This window comes from Hyperolius riggenbachi, chromosome 1, assembly GCF_040937935.1.
Source record: "Hyperolius riggenbachi isolate aHypRig1 chromosome 1, aHypRig1.pri, whole genome shotgun sequence".
NCBI classification, from domain to species: Eukaryota; Metazoa; Chordata; class Amphibia; order Anura; family Hyperoliidae; genus Hyperolius; species Hyperolius riggenbachi.
The window spans coordinates 403,947,821-403,967,959 of record NC_090646.1 but is presented as its reverse complement, the minus strand read 5'-3'; the positions used below and the strand labels follow the sequence as shown (position 1 = coordinate 403,967,959).

General features: G+C 43.5%; 1 protein-coding gene across 38 annotated transcripts in view; it reads right to left on the bottom strand.

The window, feature by feature from the left end:
* Positions 1–20,139, bottom strand: part of PTPRD (protein tyrosine phosphatase receptor type D) — a 382,778-nt gene that overhangs the window by 271,191 nt on the left and 91,448 nt on the right. For all 38 annotated transcript variants that reach the window (XM_068235008.1, XM_068235101.1, XM_068235030.1 and 35 more), the window contains exon 3: positions 13,194–13,335. In XM_068235008.1, coding sequence (XP_068091109.1) covers positions 13,194–13,335 — 142 coding nt within the window. The remainder of the gene's footprint in view (positions 1–13,193; positions 13,336–20,139) is intronic.

Sequence of the window (20,139 nt, the reverse complement as noted above, 5' to 3'; positions counted from 1 at the left end):
GCATCAAATATAATACCCCATATTAATAAATGTGCAGGGCTAGCGCAGCTTACAGATGTTTCTAAATAAACTCCGATGGGAGGTTGTATCCACTTTAAATACTTTATTTGCAGGTGAATGTTTGCAGTAAAGAATGCAATAGTATTGATATTTGTGATTAAGCTACTGAGAGGTAAATCCATTAATGTATTACTGAGGAAAATATTGACTGTTCTGTAGCTACAAGGATCTGTCACACATTCAAGTGAGGAGATTAATGTAGCCCTAGTCAGGCAGTAAGTAGTAGCACTTGACATTGTGTTACCAATACCTATACCAGGAAAACAGATCAAACACTATAAACTCCACCAGCATACTTTACCCCATAGGAGTCTCAGAAGCATTCTGTCAGAAGCCTGTTTTAATCCCCCTTGTTGATTTTTCCCTCACATAACAGAAATGAAATCTCTCTGCCTCTGCATATCACTTACAAGTAAAAGACGCAATTAATGAGTTAGAGAAATTATCTTCTCTTACATCTTTATTTTGCTTTTGCTAGTTTATCACGGAGTGAAAAGCTCTTGTTAAAACTTTTAGTTGAATGATTTTTTATACACAATTTAGTGTATTGCAGAGAACCACATACAGTACTTCAGTTATCTTCCAACTTGCTACAATCTGTTTTTAGTATTTCAATGAAGAACAAAAACAGGTAAGTAAGACCAGATTCTTTTGATCAGTGTATTCCAATTCCATTCATATTTTTATGAGTTTATACGTTATCTCAACTCTCTGCATTATTATTTTAGTGAACAAAGGTATCACACCACAAGGAGTATTCTAAGTCTAGCCCTCCCAGGCCACATAGAATCCAAGATTTTGATACAAGTTGTAATGGAACTGATTAATTGGTCCTATTATTAACAAGCTTAGCTTTGTACTTTCACGTAGAACATAATTAGTTTGTAAGCCTCCCCATGTGCTCTTCTCCACCACCATATGGACTTAGTGGCTCATCTGCTATACTTATCACTACATTGTTACATTGCTATTTTGTGTACCACTGTAGAATGCTACAATGCCATGGGATATGTTGGTGCTTTATAAATAAATAATAGTAATAATAATAATAATAATAATAAATGTCCCTTTTTTAACATTGTTTAAGGCTGTAATGTCTCCCCTATCTATTGTACAGCACTGTGTAATATGTTAGCACTTTATAAAGAACGTTTATCAATAATAATAAGAGACCATATCATAAAAACAATGTAAATGAGTGATGTAGCCCAGTCTGAATATAAGTTGAAGCAGCCAGCAAGATTAAATACCTTCGAGGCTAGAGTTTGAAGAAGGAAAATGAAAGCTCCTACATTTCTTCAATCAAAAGTCAAAGATACACTAAGCAATCCAGAAGACTAGGAGTTGCTGCTCTTCAAGCAAACTAACAAGAATGTTTACTCGTCCCATTCCATCTGCGAAACCCTTCTACATGCTAATTTTTCATGCACTATAAAAGTGTGAGCCTTCTTTGTACAGCAGCCTCTCCCTTCCATGTCCAATGTTTGGACATTCCCAGCCACTATACTGGAAAAGGAAGTTAGTATAGCTTAGGTAGGGGACCTATTTTTAAGTACACCTCATAAACAAAACAAAGCCTTCAGCAATGCTGCACGCATCATAACAATTGCATACAATGGAAGTGTGTGCTTTGTGGAAACCAAACCAAAAACCTCACACAGCTTCAGAGATAATTATCTGTGCTTGAGGACTGTTGCATCTGCTAATTTTTAAGATTAAACCCATATATAGAAACATGACTATCTACACTATGTAAAATGCTGTGGAAGATGTCAGCACAACAAAAATAAATAGTAATAGCTGGATGCACCTAGAATACTGTAAGGTATAATGCCCTGTGCTAATGAATACCTTACTGTCCTTTTTACCTTGTTTTACTGTAAGGTTAGGGAAGGGGTAAGATTATAGAGTTGGAGTCAACTTACATTATACAACACGGTGAACCCATAATCAGGGCTGTGGAGTCAGAGCAATTTTGGGGTACCCGGAGTCGGCGGTTTCATAAACTGAGAAGTCGGATGATTTATGTACCAACTCCACAGCCCTGGTAAGTATTAGACTAAGGAGTCAAGGAGTTGGAGTTGGAGCAATTTTGGTTAACTGGAGTTGGATAATTTTTGTACCAACTCCACAGCCCTACGCATAACACTAGGGAAATATATGAATGTGGGAGAGTAGCTGAAGAGATGTAGACAATATGTAAACAATATATGCCTGAGGAGTAAATATTTGCCCTTGTAGTCTATTCTAGTAATGCCTTCAGTAGTACAGCAATACCAGCATACACAAGCGTAGTGCAATTATAGTGAATCATTTTACTTGTTATGTACATATGGTTTTCTTGTAATATACATATGTACTGCACAATATTAAAGGAGGACTACAAAACTAACATTTCCTTCTGCAAGCTTACTGCATTACCCAAGAGCTGTGTAACCAAGCTGCTAGCACAAAACCTGCTATTAAGGTTTATGTCTGGGGTACTGCAAACAAACTACATTGTCTAAAAAAGCCCTGTTGATTGTATTGCTATTTATACCCCAATCATTTAAAGAGAACCCGAGGTGGGATTTAATTATGTTACTGGGGCACAGAGGCTGGTTGTGCACACTAAGACTAGCCTCCGTTGCCCTATGATGTGCCTCCATGTCCCCCCTGCGCGCCGCTATACCCCCCGCAGTGCTGGCGACACGCAGCGTGTCGCCAGCACAATGTTTACCTAAGCGCTGTCAGTCAGCGCCGCTCCCCCGCATCAGCACTACCCTCCCGCGTCACTTCCCTATCAGCGGGAGGGAAGGGACACGGGCGGGTAGCGCTGAAGCTGAGGAGGCGGGGGAGCGGCGCTGACAGACAGCTCTTAGGTAACCATTGTGCTGGCGACACGCTGCGTGTCGCCAGCACTGTGGGGGTATAGCGGCGTGCAGGGGGGACATGGAGGCACACCATGGGGCAACAGAGGCTGGTGTTAGTGTGCACAACCAGCCTCTGTGCCCCAGTAACATAATTAAATCCCACCTCGGGTTCTCTTTAAGAAGCATAATGTCTGTATTCCATTGTGAACTCAGAGCAAAAAAATGGACTCTTTGTCCCCCACCATTCTGCTGAAATCATTTAATTAAAGTGCATAGAACAAATCAGATTTTCATTGCTCAGTTTGAACATAAAGAACAAAGCAATCAAATATCTACACATCAGGGAGTAAGCTGAACACAGCCTATAACTGAAACCGACTCTCAGTTCTTACACTTAAAGGACACATAAAGTGAGAGAGATCTGGAGGCTGGCACATTTTTTTTTTTACTTTTAAACAATGCACATTGCATGGCTGTCCTGCTCATCCTATGCCTCTAATGAGTTTAGCTAAAAACCCTGAACAGGCATGAAGATCAGCAGTTTCACGGAAGTTTGAATGAATTTGCTGCTTGCTTGTTTCGGGTGTATGATTAAGACACTACTGATTCATGACAGATCAGCAAAATGCTATTATTTAAACATGACAGATCAGCAACTGCTATTATTTAAAAAAAAATATGGCAGCCTCCATATCCCTCTCACTTTAGGTGTCCTTTAAAGGGATCAAAGCAGCTTTATGTTTCAGCAGTTTGTCCTGGTTTCTAATAGATGTGGGAACTGCCATTCTAGCCCCTACCCACCCTTCACCCTTATTTATCCAGGGGAAGGTGTGAATGTAATCAAGAATGGCTCTCACCCATCCTGCTGATGAAAGCTTTTGTTTGCTCATTGCTACTGCTAATTACAGCATTCCTTATCTGTCTGTTTTTTTTCTGTGGACTACAGGCCTCAGAAAGAGATCAATAAAAGCCTCTAACAATGATTTAAATTTAAAAAGAAGAGGTAGAATTGTTTTTTTATGTAATTAGCTACACATTTCTATTGTGCCATTGATATGCCCTGGGTGCTAAAAATGGTGCTCAGTTGACTTTAAGAAAATTCAATGATATATAAGTGGCTGGATAGTGTAATGGTTAAAGGCTCTGCCTCTGACACAGGTGACCAGGGTTCGAATCTTGGCTCTGCCTGTTCGGTAAGCCATAGCCAGCACCTATTCAGTAGGAGACCTTAGGCAAGTCACCCTAACACTGTTACTGCCTATAGAGCGCGTCCTAGTGGCTGCAGCTCTGGTGATTTGAGTCCGCCAGAAGAAAAGCGCGATACAAATGTTATTTGTCTTGTGTCTTTGTCTAAATGCATTTTCTTGATATTGTTATAATTGGCAAAAAGACCCTCAGGACCTTTTCCCAACACAGAAAATCATCTGAATATAAACGCTTTCCCCACCAAGTTTAACTTTAAGCAAACGTTAACAAGGCTCTTGTCCCTGATCCCACCGGGACAGATTGCTGGTTTCTAATAGACAGTTTATTTTCTGCCTGATCAGCAAATACAAGCTGTTGAGGAATTTAAAAGGTTAAGCTGTGCTCGCAACCAATGTTAGAGGCAAAGTATGGGTCAAGTTAATTGCAGTGGATTCTGGCTATGTTAATTACCTGACATCCTATTCCTAAGCGACATAGTGTGCAAGCACATGAATTGGGACTCTTCAGAAATATTATAGTGCACACAAGTTTGATGGATGGATTTCAAGCAATTACACAGCATGCTCACTTTTTTGTTTAATTGAAGCACTAATAAGTTGCACAATGAGCTAATTTAAACCTATTAACAACTTTACTTAAGTGCCAATAATTTGATGGGCAAAAGGGCTGAATTAATCTTTTCCCAGTGGGACTACAGAGGTTAAGGCATGTTGGCAGAATCTTCCTGGAAATGTCCATTTTAGTGCTCTAATTTATCATGTATTTCATTTTGCTCCCAGACAGTAAATGGAGAGAGACTCTGTGTGAAAAACTCTGTATGATGAACATTTTTTGCATAAATGCATTTCAATTATAATATGCCATTTTTTATTTTGTTTCTATTTAATTAGTTTTTATTCAAGGCAATTGCCTTAATTCAATGAAGAAGGTTGTGAAGAAGTACCATTACAACAAAAGGGATGCAACAGGGATGCAGGGTTAATCAGACATTGCAGCTATCACTGGTTGTAGTTGGTATACTCGGGGCATTATGATGAGGATAGATATACTGGGGGAATCACTACTACATTTACTATACCGTATCCTGTATCCAAAATTTGTCCCTTCCTTACATTAGAGGCTACTAAAATGCTTGTACATGCTCTAATCATATCCGTCTTGGCTACTTTAACACCCTACTCTGGGGTCTAACCAAAAAAACAGACCAAGACATCTAGTCTCTACTGAGAGCATCAGATTTGATAAGAACATTGGGGTTACTGTATATTCTGGCGTATAAGACTACTTTTTAACCCTTGAAAATCTTCTGAAAAGTCAGGGGTCATCTTATACGCCGGGTGTTACGCCCTATCCTGTTACTGACTCTCAGATCTCGCTGCTGAAGACTGTAGTGAAGCAGTGCAGGCGCACATGTGCGAGATCTGAGAGGCAGAGAAGGAGGTAAATAGGATACAAGGATGGGCCAGAAGGGTGAAAGAGGCGTGTTTTATGGGCACAGCACGATCTATTCTTCCATGCCTCGCTAATAAACAGGTAGACAAGGAAATATGACCAATCCATTTAGGGACAGGGAGAGCTGACCAATCCAACCAGTCAATCACCTGTATATACTGGGTACCACATACAATACAGCACGAGTATCTGTTCACACATAGCACCAGTATATGATTTTTTAAAATTTTTATTTGGTGTGTGCTGGAAGAGGGGTAGCCTTATATGGTGAGTATATCCTAAACTCCATATTTTAACTGGAAAAATTGGGAGGTCGTCTTATACGCCCAGTAATCTTATAAGCCAGAATATACGGTATATGTTTATTTTATTATTAATGTCTCCTTGTTGTTCTTAACTCATAATTTATCTTTCCAAATACGCCTAAACTTCCGCTTTAACTTTCCTTTGGGCTGATTCATTTAAGAACGTCTGGTATTTAGGGAATTTGTGTAGCAAGTTATGCAAATTGTGTTATACACTATACAATATACATGCACCACTTACATTGCATGTTTCTCAACGTAAGTAGTGCAAATTGCGTAACTAGTCATACAAACTGTGTAAAAGCCAGTAAGCTAGGGGCTGGTTCACACAGACGCTAGGCAGCATTTACCGCCAAGCGTCCGGGCCTCATTGGTTAAACATTCCCATGCAAGTGAATGGGAGCATTTAACACTGCGCGGTTACCATCGATTACTGTCGATCGACGTCCCAGTCATTTCTGCCAACCCTAGAAGCCTCATGCGGCATCTAGGGTCAATTCAACGCTGCGTCTTCATGTCCCCAATCGCGACAGGACACCGACAATCACTGCAGAAAAGCCCCCGAAGGAGATGCCGCGAGACAGAGGAGACGCCGCCCGTCTGAACCGGCCCTTTACATGTGCCTATCTGCACACATTCACATTAAGATTATCGTTCTTTAGTGAATCAACCCAATATTCTATTTCAACTCACATTTTATTTTCCAGGAATGTTATGACTAGAATGTATACTGTGCATTGAACACAAAGTAGGTGAAAAGCTTCAGTAGTCCTGTGTTAAAGAATGGTTGGCCTGGAATTGCTGTGCTGTTCTCTAAATAAGTTACAACCATCTCAGTGAACAGGATTCAAGACTTACAGTAGCTCAGTAGAAGAAAACATATTTTCTTGCAATGTAAATCCAGTATCTACACAGAGTAAATCTAATACTGAACCTTAAGATAATTCATATGGATTTTATATGCATGAATGCAATACGGTATGAGTTGTTGACAGTACAGTTTAAAAGTGTCAAATACATTTGAAATAGGGATAAATTGAAGCAAGCTGCAATGGGTATTCCATCCGAGGGTGTAAAGCCGAATATTTAACAGATTACAGGGTTCTGCAAATTTTCAACCACAGACCACATTTGGAATTACAGTGTGGCCATTTCTACAAATCTAGAAAAGTGGGAACCTCGTTCATCCATTCATGCGCATCACTAATCAAGCTCTAGGCACAGATTTACATATATCACACAGTATCTTAGTAAGGAGAAAAGAAAAAGACAGAGCTTTTTAAAGCCTTGTATACATATTCAGGACTGAGTACTTTACAGATGCATCTCTAGCCTGCAGGCTAATAACATGTAGAATTGCTATTATTGGAGGCAGAAGGACGACAGCATGGCAAGCGAAGCGCAGCGGCCTACGCCTGTGCTCAGATGAGATGATCCAGCAGTCCGTTATTTCTCGCCAATGCATCAGGGCCACCATACGTAAACTAGATTTTCAGGTCAGATATTCTAGAAGTGATTAATTCTGGAATCTAAGCATATGTTCATCCCCAGACTACCTCACCATGTGTCTACCCCATTTCCTTTTCCCACGCTACACATTTATAATTTTCTATAGGGGGATTAGCAAAGTTATCCAATCACTGATGAGCAAATAATAACTCCTAACATCAAGCCTATATTGACATATGCAAGTTAAATTGAGCCAATCAAAATCTCCAGCTGCGGGTTAATTAAGCAGATGTCAGTTAATTGATCAGCTGCTGCTGGTTTTAATTTGCTCAAATGTCTTCCTCTTCCTGGGCCAGTGGAAGTTTGCATGTTAGGATAAATTCTTTAGTCATCCCTACAATTAAGACTGAATATTATACAAAAATATATGAAACTCAAATTGTTTTATCTATTCCAATATGGATTCACAAAATGTTGGAAGTATCAATAAAAATGTCTATACAGAGATGCACCAAATACATTTAGAACACTAAACGATTGTAGATTTCAATCTGCTAGCTTTGTATGGCCACAATCCCCCTGCATAGTGTGGTACATCCCGCTTACCATCTATTGTGGTCTCCTGGGCATCAGGAGGCTGCTATATCAGTGGCTCCCCTGCAATCAATATGGAAGCAATATACATGTGTGCATGCTCCCTTATTCATCCCCAGACATCACATTCCATGGCCAGTAGGCTACTCACATCATTTATCAAATACATGAGCAGTGGCTGTGTATTACAGAACCTGGGGAACTTTGTTTTTTAAACACTATGCACAGTATGTGAAAAGGAGGAAGGGAAAATGAGGAGACAGAGAGGACAGCAGGGAGTTGGCAACATTGGCACCAATTTACTAACAGTAAGGTTAAAAAGATGCTAACACACGTCTGAAGAGGTAAAGAAAAGGGAAGGGCTGTGGCTCTGTTTGACTCAAATGATGTTCAGTGTTCACTCCAGATTTTTATTCCAGCCGGGTGGCATGAAAAAGTAGGCGGGTGAAGTGAGGTGATATGCAGGGCCAGCGCAACTCTGCACAATTCTGCTTACAGCAGAGGAGGTGGTGAGCCAATGACAGCCGGGTGCTCACCAAAACTAGCCGGGTGGAGCACCCAGCTAAAAGAGCCTGGGGAGAACACTGATGTTAAGCCTTGTTCACATACAAGATGACTCTTGGACAAGTCAGCTGGTCAGGGACACCTCTGCTGAGAATCTAGTGTTTGTACTGTGGTCACTTTAAGGTTAGGCACAGGTGTGGTTAAGTTTAGGCAAAAGGGGTGGTTAAGGTTAGACATCAGTGGGTCCTGGTTAAAGGAGTTGTCAGGCATATTTGAATAAAATAAACGCTACTTACCGGGGGCTTCCTCCAGCCCCAAGCTCCCAGGACCTCCCTCGCCGCAGCTCTGCCCGCAGCTGTTTGCCGGAGCTCCGACCCGGTCCCCCGGCAATGATGTCAGAGCAACCTGGAGGTCGCTCTGTACTGCGCCTGCGCGATCGGCACTGTCAATCACCGCCACGTGGGCCCGAGCGGACTGCGCCTGCGCGATCGGCACTGTCAATCACCGCCACGTGGGCCCGAGCGGACTGCAGTCCGCTATTGCCCACGTGGTGGTGATTGACAGTGCCAATCGCGCAGGCGCAGTACAGAGCAACCTGGAGGTCGCTCTGACGTCATCGCTGGGGACCAGGTCGGAGCTCCGGCAAACGGCTGCGGGCAGAGCTGCGGCAAGGGAGGACCTGGGAGCTTGGGGCTGGAGGAAGCCCCCGGTAAGTAGCGTTTATTTTATTCAAATATGCCTGACAACTCCTTTAAGGTTAGGCACCAGAAGGGAGGGGTTAAGGTTAGGCACCAGAAGGGAGTGTTTATGGTTAGTATCACGATCTACATCTGCTGGTAAGACATAAGAAGTTCATCCAAAGAGTTCATGGTGTTACCAGCAGATGCAGATCGGGACATTTAGGCACCGAGGGGTGGAGGGGGGGTTAAGTTTAAGTAGCATCAGGGGGATCTTAGGGTTAGGCATAGTTAGAGGGTGGGTTCTGTGTGAGAGTAGGGTTAGGTTAAGTCATAGTAAAGTATCTGTACAGGTAAATTCTATTTTACTATAGGAATTAAGTAGAAGAATATTGGTAACTTTACCGATATTCTACTAGTGGAAGTCTCCAGCACTATTTTTAGCAGGCGCCATTTTTATAGATATGTTTCTTTAGAACGTACACCTATGTCTAATAAGGAGAGTGGGGGTGTGGCTTTACCTAAAGACTAGTCTTGTTACTATCCAATAATGTATATGTAGTGCCTAGGCCAGCTGCGGGCAAACTAATAGAGGACTGGCATTTGCTCCTTTCCCCTCCTCACTCCCGCTATCCTTAGAACAATACGCGCAGAGCACAATCAAGAAAGCCAATTCGCCCTATCACACTCCCCTGCGGCGATCTCCATGGTGAAGGCGATGTATCACATGACGCTAGTGAAAAGTGTGATAGGGTGAGTTATACCCAATCCTTTCCTGCCATTTTTCCACCAGGAGGGAGGGAGGGAGAGAGTGAGCTGCAGTAGCAGCAGGCCGCAATGTGGCCCGATCCTTACAAAGTTTGCCCATTCCTGACATAGGCTAAGTAGATCAACAAAGTTTTATTCTGTGTGATCATAGATTTTAGCTTCCTTTTAATAATCATATTTAATTGTACTTGTGCTGAAGTCTGAAGTGTGTAATAAGTTTATAAAAATGTTTTTTTGTGAGCTATAGATGAATAATTTCTATATTGACATCAGGTCCGCTTTAAAGCTGAGAGTTGCTGGTCATGGTGAGGTCAGAAGGCTGTGCTGAAATGTGCTCCCGGCAGCTGGGATGTTATGGCTTGCCTATCACAGCCGTATCATCATTTCTCTTTCTGCTATAACAGCATGTTTAGTGTGAGATTTCTCTCATATTGCACCATTCGGCATCATCCGTCAAGTCTGTAAAAAGTTTGTAGCATTATTTAATTTTAATGAACAACAAAACGGAGTCATTTATGAATTACTTCAAGGGAGAAAAAAAAACACTGCAAGCCTAGTAAGTTTAGGTTTTCTGCTTGTGAAATTTTCCTCCTTTATTGCCGTCATTTATAACAGAGAAGAAAAGCTTTGTGCTATTGTCACTCAGCTGTGCTCTTTAGGTTTGAAGGAAGGCTCACCAGCCGAGATCCCTCTACAGCATAAACAGCAAACTGCTATTTTCACAGCGGGCAGAGCTGTGTTCTTCTTCAAAAAAAAACAGCATTAATAAAAATGGTGCTGTAATAAACATGGTAATTCTGGTCACAAGGTTACAAATTGGCAATGCAACCATTTGCTTAAGTCGTTTTGCTAAATGGATTTTTGTAGAATAAAAAATGGAAGTGGTGCATCAAATACAGATGTTTGGATTGAACAACATATTTTTTTCTACCATTCAAATAAATAAGGACACGAAAGCACGATGGTGCAATGAAGAGCCTTTTCCCAAAGCAAGATACTAATGTTAGGTGTATTGTGCAAGCTAAGGCCAAAAAATGTCTGCAATATCATGGTATCATATACTATTAAAGGCCATACCACGGGCTGATCAATGACCTTTAAAGGAATACTGTAGGGGGGCGGGGGAAAATGAGTTGAACTTACCCGGGGCTTCTAATGGTCCCCCGCAGACATCCTGTGCCCGCGCAGCCACTCACCGATGCTCCGGCCCCGCCTCTGGTTCACTTCTGGAATTTCAGACTTTAAAGTCTGAAAACCACTGTGCCTGCGTTGCCGTGTCCTCGCTCCCGCTGATGTCACCAGGAGTGTACTGCGCAGGCACAGCCCATAATGGGCTTGTGCTATACACTTCTGGTGACATTAGCGGGAGCGAGGACACGGCAACGCAGGCGCAGAGGTTTTCAGAACTTAAAGTCTGAAATTCCAGAAGTGAACCAGAGGCGGGGCTGGAGCATCGGTGAGTGGCTGTGTGGGCACAGGATGTCTGCGGGGGACCATTAGAAGCCCCGGGTAAGTTCAACTCATTTTCCCCCGACCCCCTACAGTATTCCTTTAACGACAATTGGCCACTAAATGCACTGATTAAAGACCATGGGTTTAAACTGCCATCAGAGAAAGCTTTTAAAGTGAGAGCTTGAAAAAGGCATCACATATATATCCCTGCAATTAAAAGCTATTTTCAACATGTATTTTTGAGACTGTGCTAGTTTAGTGCTATTATTGCCTAACTAGATTGTGTAAAAAATATTAAAACATTTATTTTTGCAAATGCATAGATGTATGAAATAAATAGCTCTGTACTCACTGCTTATCAATGCCCGGTTCTCTCCCCGGATTTGTATAGAAAATCCCAATTCATGCCATTCCCAGGCTGGCATAGGTTCAAGAGATTATTCCTCTACATTTTGTATAACTTCAAAATGTATTAATTAGATTTAGAGCTTATATTCTTTAGTGATAAGCACTGCTTGTTTAGGGTTATGTTAAAACTAAAAAAACATCATGGGAAAACCGAACACTTTGGAATTTCTCTGATGCAATATTTTAGTTCATGAATAGTGTTGAGCGGACTGTTTTGCCCAGATATTAAAGAGTAACCAAGTAAAGAAACAAAGCATTCTGGGTTGTGGAAATATGTGTTGGATTCTGCACACTGAAGGACTAGAGTAACCGTTTGGAGTAATCATCAACCTCTAACAATCTTGCACACTTTGCTAGCTCATGTGGCATGTGCTGTCCAAAGGAGAATGAAGGGGTGGAGGAGCAGAAGACTCAATACTGCAGGCAAGAGCAAAGCAATCCAAATGTCTGATGTATGTACATCCTTTAAGGGGTCAGATAGACCTTTTCATTAGTTTGCTACTAGCCAAGTAGAATGTGAAAAGCATTATGCTATTGTACTGAGACTAAGATTTGCAATTTGGTTAGAACTACTTTTGTTCCGCAGTACTGGTGTCCAGATTAAAGTGAAAAGGACATAAGAGATAAGTTCCCGATAATGGGTAGCAATAATAACAATTATTCTTGTAGCGTGGAAAAACATTCAGCTCAGCAGTGGTTGGAGAGAGGGTGTTTGTTAAACTGTAGGATACATAGTCTATACATATGCGTAATCCACTTGATAGAAGTCAAACTTTTGTCCACTCTCTGCTCTACCAATGTCTGCATTAGCAATGTGGCTGAGATATATACAATCACCATGGTCAAGAGGCTCAAAACAGTTTGCTACAGTGAGCATGCATTTGTGGGCAGAAATAATATAAAAAGTTAACTTTAGACAAAACTAATCACAAAAAATAGCTAAATGTAACGCAAAATTAATCCATATCAGCAGTGGTGCTGCTAACTCAGTACCAGTGCAATGCAACGTGGTGTAGTTATGTAGTGGCTTCCTGGAGTAACCAGTCGGAATACTGGTTCCATTTAATAGCTAAACACCAATCGCTTGATCTTGGCAACTGATCTTTTTGTTTGAGATTTCTCTGTATGTGTCTGCAGAAAACAGCAGCAAAAGCCACTGGCGTAGGTTTCTGAAAACAAGTACAAAAACATCAAAAACAGAAAATTTTGCAAGTAATTGCTAAAAGCAAGCAATCTGCAATCCTGTTAAATAAAACAAGGATTGTGACTGGATACCCTAGGCAGCTGCCACATAATTACTCCAAGGCTGCACTACATTTGTACTGAAATAAGCAGCTCCACTGTAAGAAATGAAAATTTCTGTAACAAGTAAAAATGGGTACAATATGGACATATTCATACAGTTTTCAGTGTGTTCATAGTATACACATATATAGTTAGTCTCTACAGCGCAGTCACTGCCTTACCCCGTAACACTACGAGCCGTGTGGTCACACTAACTTCTCCAACAGTGTTGGATGCAACACATTCATATATTGCCTCATCTCTTGGTGTTCGTAAAGGTTGTATTCTTAGAACGGAACCAGATCCATCGTCAAATTCTATTACCTGTGGAAAGAAAGCAAAGCTGTCACAGATGTTGTTGATACTGCCCATCACTATGACAGATACTGGACTGGCATGGGAGGAATAATAATTACTTGATTTGTGGCTGACAGCAGTAGAAAACTCAGAACAATCGAAGAAGTAGGAAGTCTTGAAGAAGTGATGTGATAGAGGCTGCTGCTATGTGCTGCAGTTTTCTGTGTACTTACCAAGAAACCAATTTCAGTAAAGATACAATACACCACACATAGATCCCTTTAATTCCCAAAATCAATTTCACAATGGAAACAACTGTTTTGTGTTACCAACAATTTTGCTAAACCATGTTTCTGCATGTGTTTGCAATTGATGTGAGCATAAATGGCAGAGTCGGCTCTGAAGACCCTAAAAGAAGCAGTTACATTTCATTACTCTCATAGCTCTGTCCACTGAAGGAAAGCTATGAAGTTTATTTGACCCCCTTAGCGATGCTTATTGGTCAACAATGAGGTAATTATCTTTGAAAGTGCTAACAGCAAACAGATCAGAAGCACTATTAGCATTCCAGTCTACTGCATAGGGTTGCACTGTAGATTTTAAAAGGTGTCTATATACAGCTGTAGTAGCCAATTTTTATACAATGTTTGCTTTTCACAAGATCAGTGTTTCATAATAAGTGAACCTTTTGCAGTCCTCTAGTACAGAGGTCCCCAACCTGGGGGCCGCGGCCCCCTGGGGGTCCGTTGGCAAATTTCTGGGGGGCCGCGGCGGATCTGGCCTTTCTTCCTCCCCCCCCCCCCGCGGCCGCCGTTTCTGTTACCTTAAGAGCGGCGGCCGCTTCCTCCCTTATATTCCCCATAGCCCCTCTCCTATCTCGTATTACAGCAGCGCTTCCTGTGTGGCTGCTGTAAGGAGGGAAGGGGGCGGTGCAGCGGTTCCCATGGTAACGGCGATCGCCGCTACAGGAAGCCGCTGCCCTGTTTCCTTCCCTTCTTTACAGCAGCCGCACGGGAAGCGCTGCTGTATTACGAGATGGCGATGCTGCAACCGAGGAGAGAAGCGCCTGGGGGAATATAAGGAAGGAAGCGACCGCCCGCTCATAAGGTAACAGGAGCGGCGGCCGCTGGGGGGGGGGAGAGGACACCTATCCTAGCTACACTGGGGCAGCTGTACTGGGCTAACTGTACTAGCTATACTGGGCTAACTGTACTTGCTACACTGGGCTAACTATACTTGCTATACTGTGGTAACTGTACTAGCTATACTGGGCTAACTATACTTGCTATACTGTGGTAACTGTACTTGCTATACTGGGATAACTGTACTAGCTATACTGGGCTAACTGTACTAGCTATACTGGGCTAACTGTACTTGCTATAGTGTGGTAACTGTACTTGCTATACTGGGCTAACTGTACTTGCTATACTGGGCTAACTGTACTTGCTATACTGGGCTAACTGTACTTGCTATACTGGGCTAACTGTACTTGCTATACTGGGCTAACTGTACTTGCTATAGTGTGGTAACTGTACTTGCTATACTGGGCTAACTGTACTAGCTATACTGGGCTAACTGTACTTGCTATACTGGGATAACTGTACTAGCTATACTGGGCTAACTGGGCTAACTGTACTTGCTATACTGGGCTAACTGTACTTGCTATACTGGGCTAACTGTACTTGCTATACTGGGCTAACTGTACTTGCTATACTGGGCTAACTGTACTTGCTATACTGGGATAACTGTACTAGCTATACTGGGCTAACTGGGCTAACTGTACTTGCTATACTGGGCTAACTGTACTTGCTATACTGTGGTAACTGCCGCCGCCACTAGCCACGCCCCTCCAACCCCCCCCCCCAGGGGGGCCCCGGAGAAAATTTTGGGCGGGACAGTGGGCCCCGGGCTCAAAAAGGTTGGGGACCCCTGCTCTAGTAGTCCTGAGTGAGGTTACTTTAAATAAATTGTTAAGGTTTCTAGCTGTAGTCAGATGTTAATCTTCTTTTTGAGAAATATGCTTAAACAATCAGCGCCTTGCACCAGCTACAAAATAACTTTTCAATTATTCACACATTAGCTGCGCTCATAAAAGTTCCAACAGACTATTTCTTAACCACTTCCCGACCGCCTAACGCACAGAGGCGGCTGGGAAGTGGAGCCCTGAAGGACCGGCTCACCCACAGAGGCGGCGGTCCATTTAAGGGCATGGGCGGAGCGATCGCGTCATCCGTGACGCGATCCTCCGCCGGCGCCTGTCACCGCTCGCCCGCCGCAACATCCCGCCGGCTATACGGAAGCGCCGGCGAGATGTTAACCCCGCGATCGCCGCATACAAAGTGTATAATACACTTTGTAATGTTTACAAAGTGTATTATACAGGCTGCCTCCTGCCCTGGTGGTCCCAGTGTCCGAGGGACCACCAGGGCAGGCTGCAGCCACCCTAGTCTGCACCCAAGCACACTGATTACTCCCCCCCTGCCCCAGATCGCCCACAGCACCCCTCAGACCCCCCCCTGCCCACCCCCCAGACCCCTGTTTGCACCCAATCACCCCCCTAATCACCCATCAATCACTCCCTGTCACTATCTGTCAACGCTATTTTTTTTTATCCCCCCCCCTGCCCACTGCCCCCTCCTGATCACCCCCCCACCCCTCAGATTCTCCCCAGACCACCCCCCCCCGTGTACTGTATGCATCTATCCCCCCTGATCACCTGTCAATCACCTGTCAATCACCCATCAATCACCCCCTGTCACTGCCACCCATCAATCAGCCCCTAACCTGCCCCTTGCGGGCAATCTGATCACCCACCCACACCAATAGATCGCCCGCAGATCCGACATCAGATCACCACCCAAACGCAGTGTTTACATCTATTCTCTCCTCTAAACACCCACTAATTACCCATCAATCACCCATCAATCACCCCCTATCACCACCTGTCACTGTTACCCATCAGATCAGACCCTAATCTGCCCCTTGCGGGCACCCAATCACCCGCCTACACGCTCAGATTGCCCTCAGACCCCCCCCCTTATCAATTCGCCAGTGCAATATTTACATCTGTTCTTCCCTGTAATAACCCACTGATCACCTGTCAATCACCTGTCAATCACCCATCAATCACTCCCTGTCACTGCCACCCATCAATCACCCCCTGTCACTGCCACTCATCAATCAGCCCCTAACCTGCCCCTTGCGGGCAATCTGATCACCCACCGACACCAATAGTTCACCCGCAGATCCGACGTCAGATCACCTCCCAAGGGCAGTGTTTATATCTGTTCTCTACCCTAAACACCCACTAATTACCCATCAATCACCCCCTGTCACTGCTACCTATCAGATTAGACCCCTATCTGCCCCTAGGGCACTCAATCACCCGCCCACACCCTCAGAATGCCCTCAGGCCCCAGCCCTGATCACCTCGCCAGTGCATTGCTTGCATCTATTCCCCCCTCTAATCACACCTTGAGACACCCATCAATCACCTCCTGTCACCCCCTAGCACACCTTCCCATCAGATCAGGCCCTAATTTGCCCCGTGTGGGCTCCTGATCACTCGGCCAAACCCTCAGATCCCCCTCAGACCCCCTTCCGATCACCTCCCCAGTGCATTGATTGCATCTATTTTCCCCTCTAACCACCCCCTGAGACACCCATCAATCACCTCCTGTCACCCCCCTAGCCCTCCTATCCATCAGATCAGGCCCAATACAACCTGTCATCTAAAAGGCCACCCTGCATATGACCGGTTCCACAAAATTCGCCCCCTCATAGACCACCTGTCATCAAAATTTGCAGATGCTTATACCCCTGAACAGTCATTTTGAGACATTTGGTTTCCAGACTACTCACGGTTTTGGGCCCGTAAAATGCCAGGGCGGTATAGGAACCCCAGAAACGGACCCCATTTTAGAGAAAAAGACACCCCAATGTATTCTGTTAGGTGTATGACGAGTTCATAGAAGATTTTATTTTTTGTCAAAAGTTAGCGGAAATTGATTTTTGTTTTTTTTTTCACAAAGTGTCATTTTTCACTAACTTGTGACAAAAAATAAAATCTTCTATGAACTCGCCATACACCTAACGGAATACCTTGGGGTGTCTTCTTTCTAAAATGGGGTCACTTGTGGGGTTCCTATACTGCCCTGGCATTTTAGGGGCCCTAAACCGTGAGGAGTAGTCTAGAAAACAAATGCCTCAAAATGACCTGTGATTAGGACGTTGGGCCCCTTAGCGCACCTAGGCTGCAAAAAAGTGTCACACATGTGGTATCGCCGTACTCGGGAGAAGTAGTACAATGTGTTTTGGGGTGTATTTTTACACATACCCATGCTGGGTGGGAGAAATACCGCTGTAAATGGACAATTGTGTGGGTTTTTTTTGGTCACAAAGTGTCATTTTCCGCTTACTTGTGACAAAAAATAATATCTTCTATGAACTCACTATGCCTCTCAGTGAATACTTTGGGATGTCTTCTTTCCAAAATGGGGTCATTTGGGGGGTATTTATACTATCCTGGAATTCTAGCCCCTCATGAAACATGACAGGGGGTCAGAAAAGTCATAGATGCTTGAAAATGGGAAAATTCACTTTTTGCACCATAGTTTGTAAATGCTATTACTTTTACCCAAACCAATAAATATACACTGAATGGATTTTTTTTAATCAAAAACATGTTTGTCCACATTTTTCGCACTGCATGTATACAGAAATTTTACTTTATTTGAAAACTGTCAGCACAGAAAGTTAAAAAAAATCATTTTTTTGCCAAAATTCATGTCTTTTTTGATGAATATAATAAAAAGTAAAAATCGCAGGAGCAATCAAATAGCACCAAAAGAAAGCTTTATTGGTGACAAGAAAAGGAGCCAGAATTCATTTAGGTGGTAGGTTGTATGAGCGAGCAATAAACCGTGAAACCTGCAGTGGTCTGAATGGAAAAAAAGTGTCCGGTCCTTAAGGGGTAGAAAGCCCTAGGTCCTCAAGTGGTTAAATACAGCTGTAGTCCCAGGTTGCTCTCCACTCATACACAGGGAGGTTTTGCTGCCCGCTTCAGTGAGGAACCACCACCACACCCCACGCAGTGGCCATTCACCGCTATGTATTGACCCTCAACCAAGTGGGTCTCCAGAGCTTATGGGGTCATCTGGCCACCCCCTGCCATTCAGTGGAAATCCTCCTCCTAAGATCCAAGCTGTGGTCTGTTGGTCCTTAACACCTCAATAAAAGACATACCAGCGCTCCCATAGCGTAAAATTGTAAAACACTTTTAATTATAAAATGATAGCACACTTACAAGCCAAGCTGTGGTACTTCGCATAGAGTTTTTGTGGGCTCCACCCCAAACGTTGGCCGCCGGGTTGGCTTACTGCGCTGTCTGTGCCTCCCACCGCTTGCCACGTATGTTCCCACACTTGCTTGTTTGTAGGCCGCGTGCGCTTGACCGGTTTCGTCGCTATATGCGACTCCTTAGAAGCATTCTGAGGAGTCGCATATAGCGACGAAACCGGTCAAGCGCACGCGGCCTACAAACAAGCAAGTGTGGGAACATACGTGGCAAGCGGTGGGAGGCACAGACAGCGCAGTAAGCCGACCCAGCGGCCAACGTTTGGGGTGGAGCCCACAAAAACTCTATGCGAGGTACCACAGCTTGGATCTTAGGAGGAGGATTTCCACTGAATGGCAGGGGGTGGCCAGATGGCCCCATAAGCGCTGGAGACCCACTTGGTTGAGGGTCAATACATAGCGGTGAGTGGCCACTGCGTGGGGTGTGGTGGTGGTTCCTCACTGAAGCGGGCAGCAAAACCTCCCTGTGTATGAGTGGAGAGCAACCTGGGACTACAGCTGTATTTAAGAAATAGTTTGTTGGAACTTTAATGAGCGCAGCTAATGTGTGAATAATTGAACTGTGGAAATTGTAGCAGCGCACCACCGATTGTATACATCACCCTATAGTATTATATCAGCGCAGTGTTTTGTGATATTACAATATAACTTTTAAACACAGCCTAAACCTGGCAATACAATGATCGATTGGCAATACTGTACACTGATATATTTTTGAGTATGACTAAACTTTCAGTTGAATGCTTGAATCAAATTGAACAAGGACAGATACAAATTTTGGTGGAGTGATAGATCATTGCAAGAGTCAGGTACATTTCGATAGATTCAGTGTTTCTGAAAATGTGCATAGTCAATTTAGTGGAGGGGAGAAGAGGGTTGTTATTACGACTCACTTCCTAAACAGTTTAAGAAGTCAACATTATCTTCAGCATTCATTTTTAGTAAGCAGGCTTTTTAACGGGCCCATTTCCATTAGCCGCTGTGCGTCCTGCAAGACATGTGGCAGCACTTCCTTCCTGTGTAAGTACGCAGCCGAATACCAGAAGCTGTGCTATGCAAGGGATTCAGACGGCGGCAGCATTATTCCCTATGGCAGAGTTTCCCTATGCAATTTGCTTGTGGGGAAACTCCGCGGATTCAGCCCGATTTCCGCAGCAGTGGAAATGGTCCTTAAGTCTCTTTTAGCCTCTTATACTTTCCTAGTGTTTCTGGGTCACCATGAGCTACCTGGGTGTCCGGTAGTTCCTCAGCAGTTTGACTGACAGCAGAAATCTATCAGATATTGATTCTAGTGGATGGAAAACTGATCAATTACATTTCCATCAACAGACGGTTATCTCATAAAAAAACAAGAAAGAAAAAACACATTGTTCGGAATATTGATTAGACTCTTTTTCACTGGCATTGACTCAATTCATTTCTCGGAACGCATGCAATTTTTAAGTTGCATGCACTTCTATACTGGCATACAGCAGC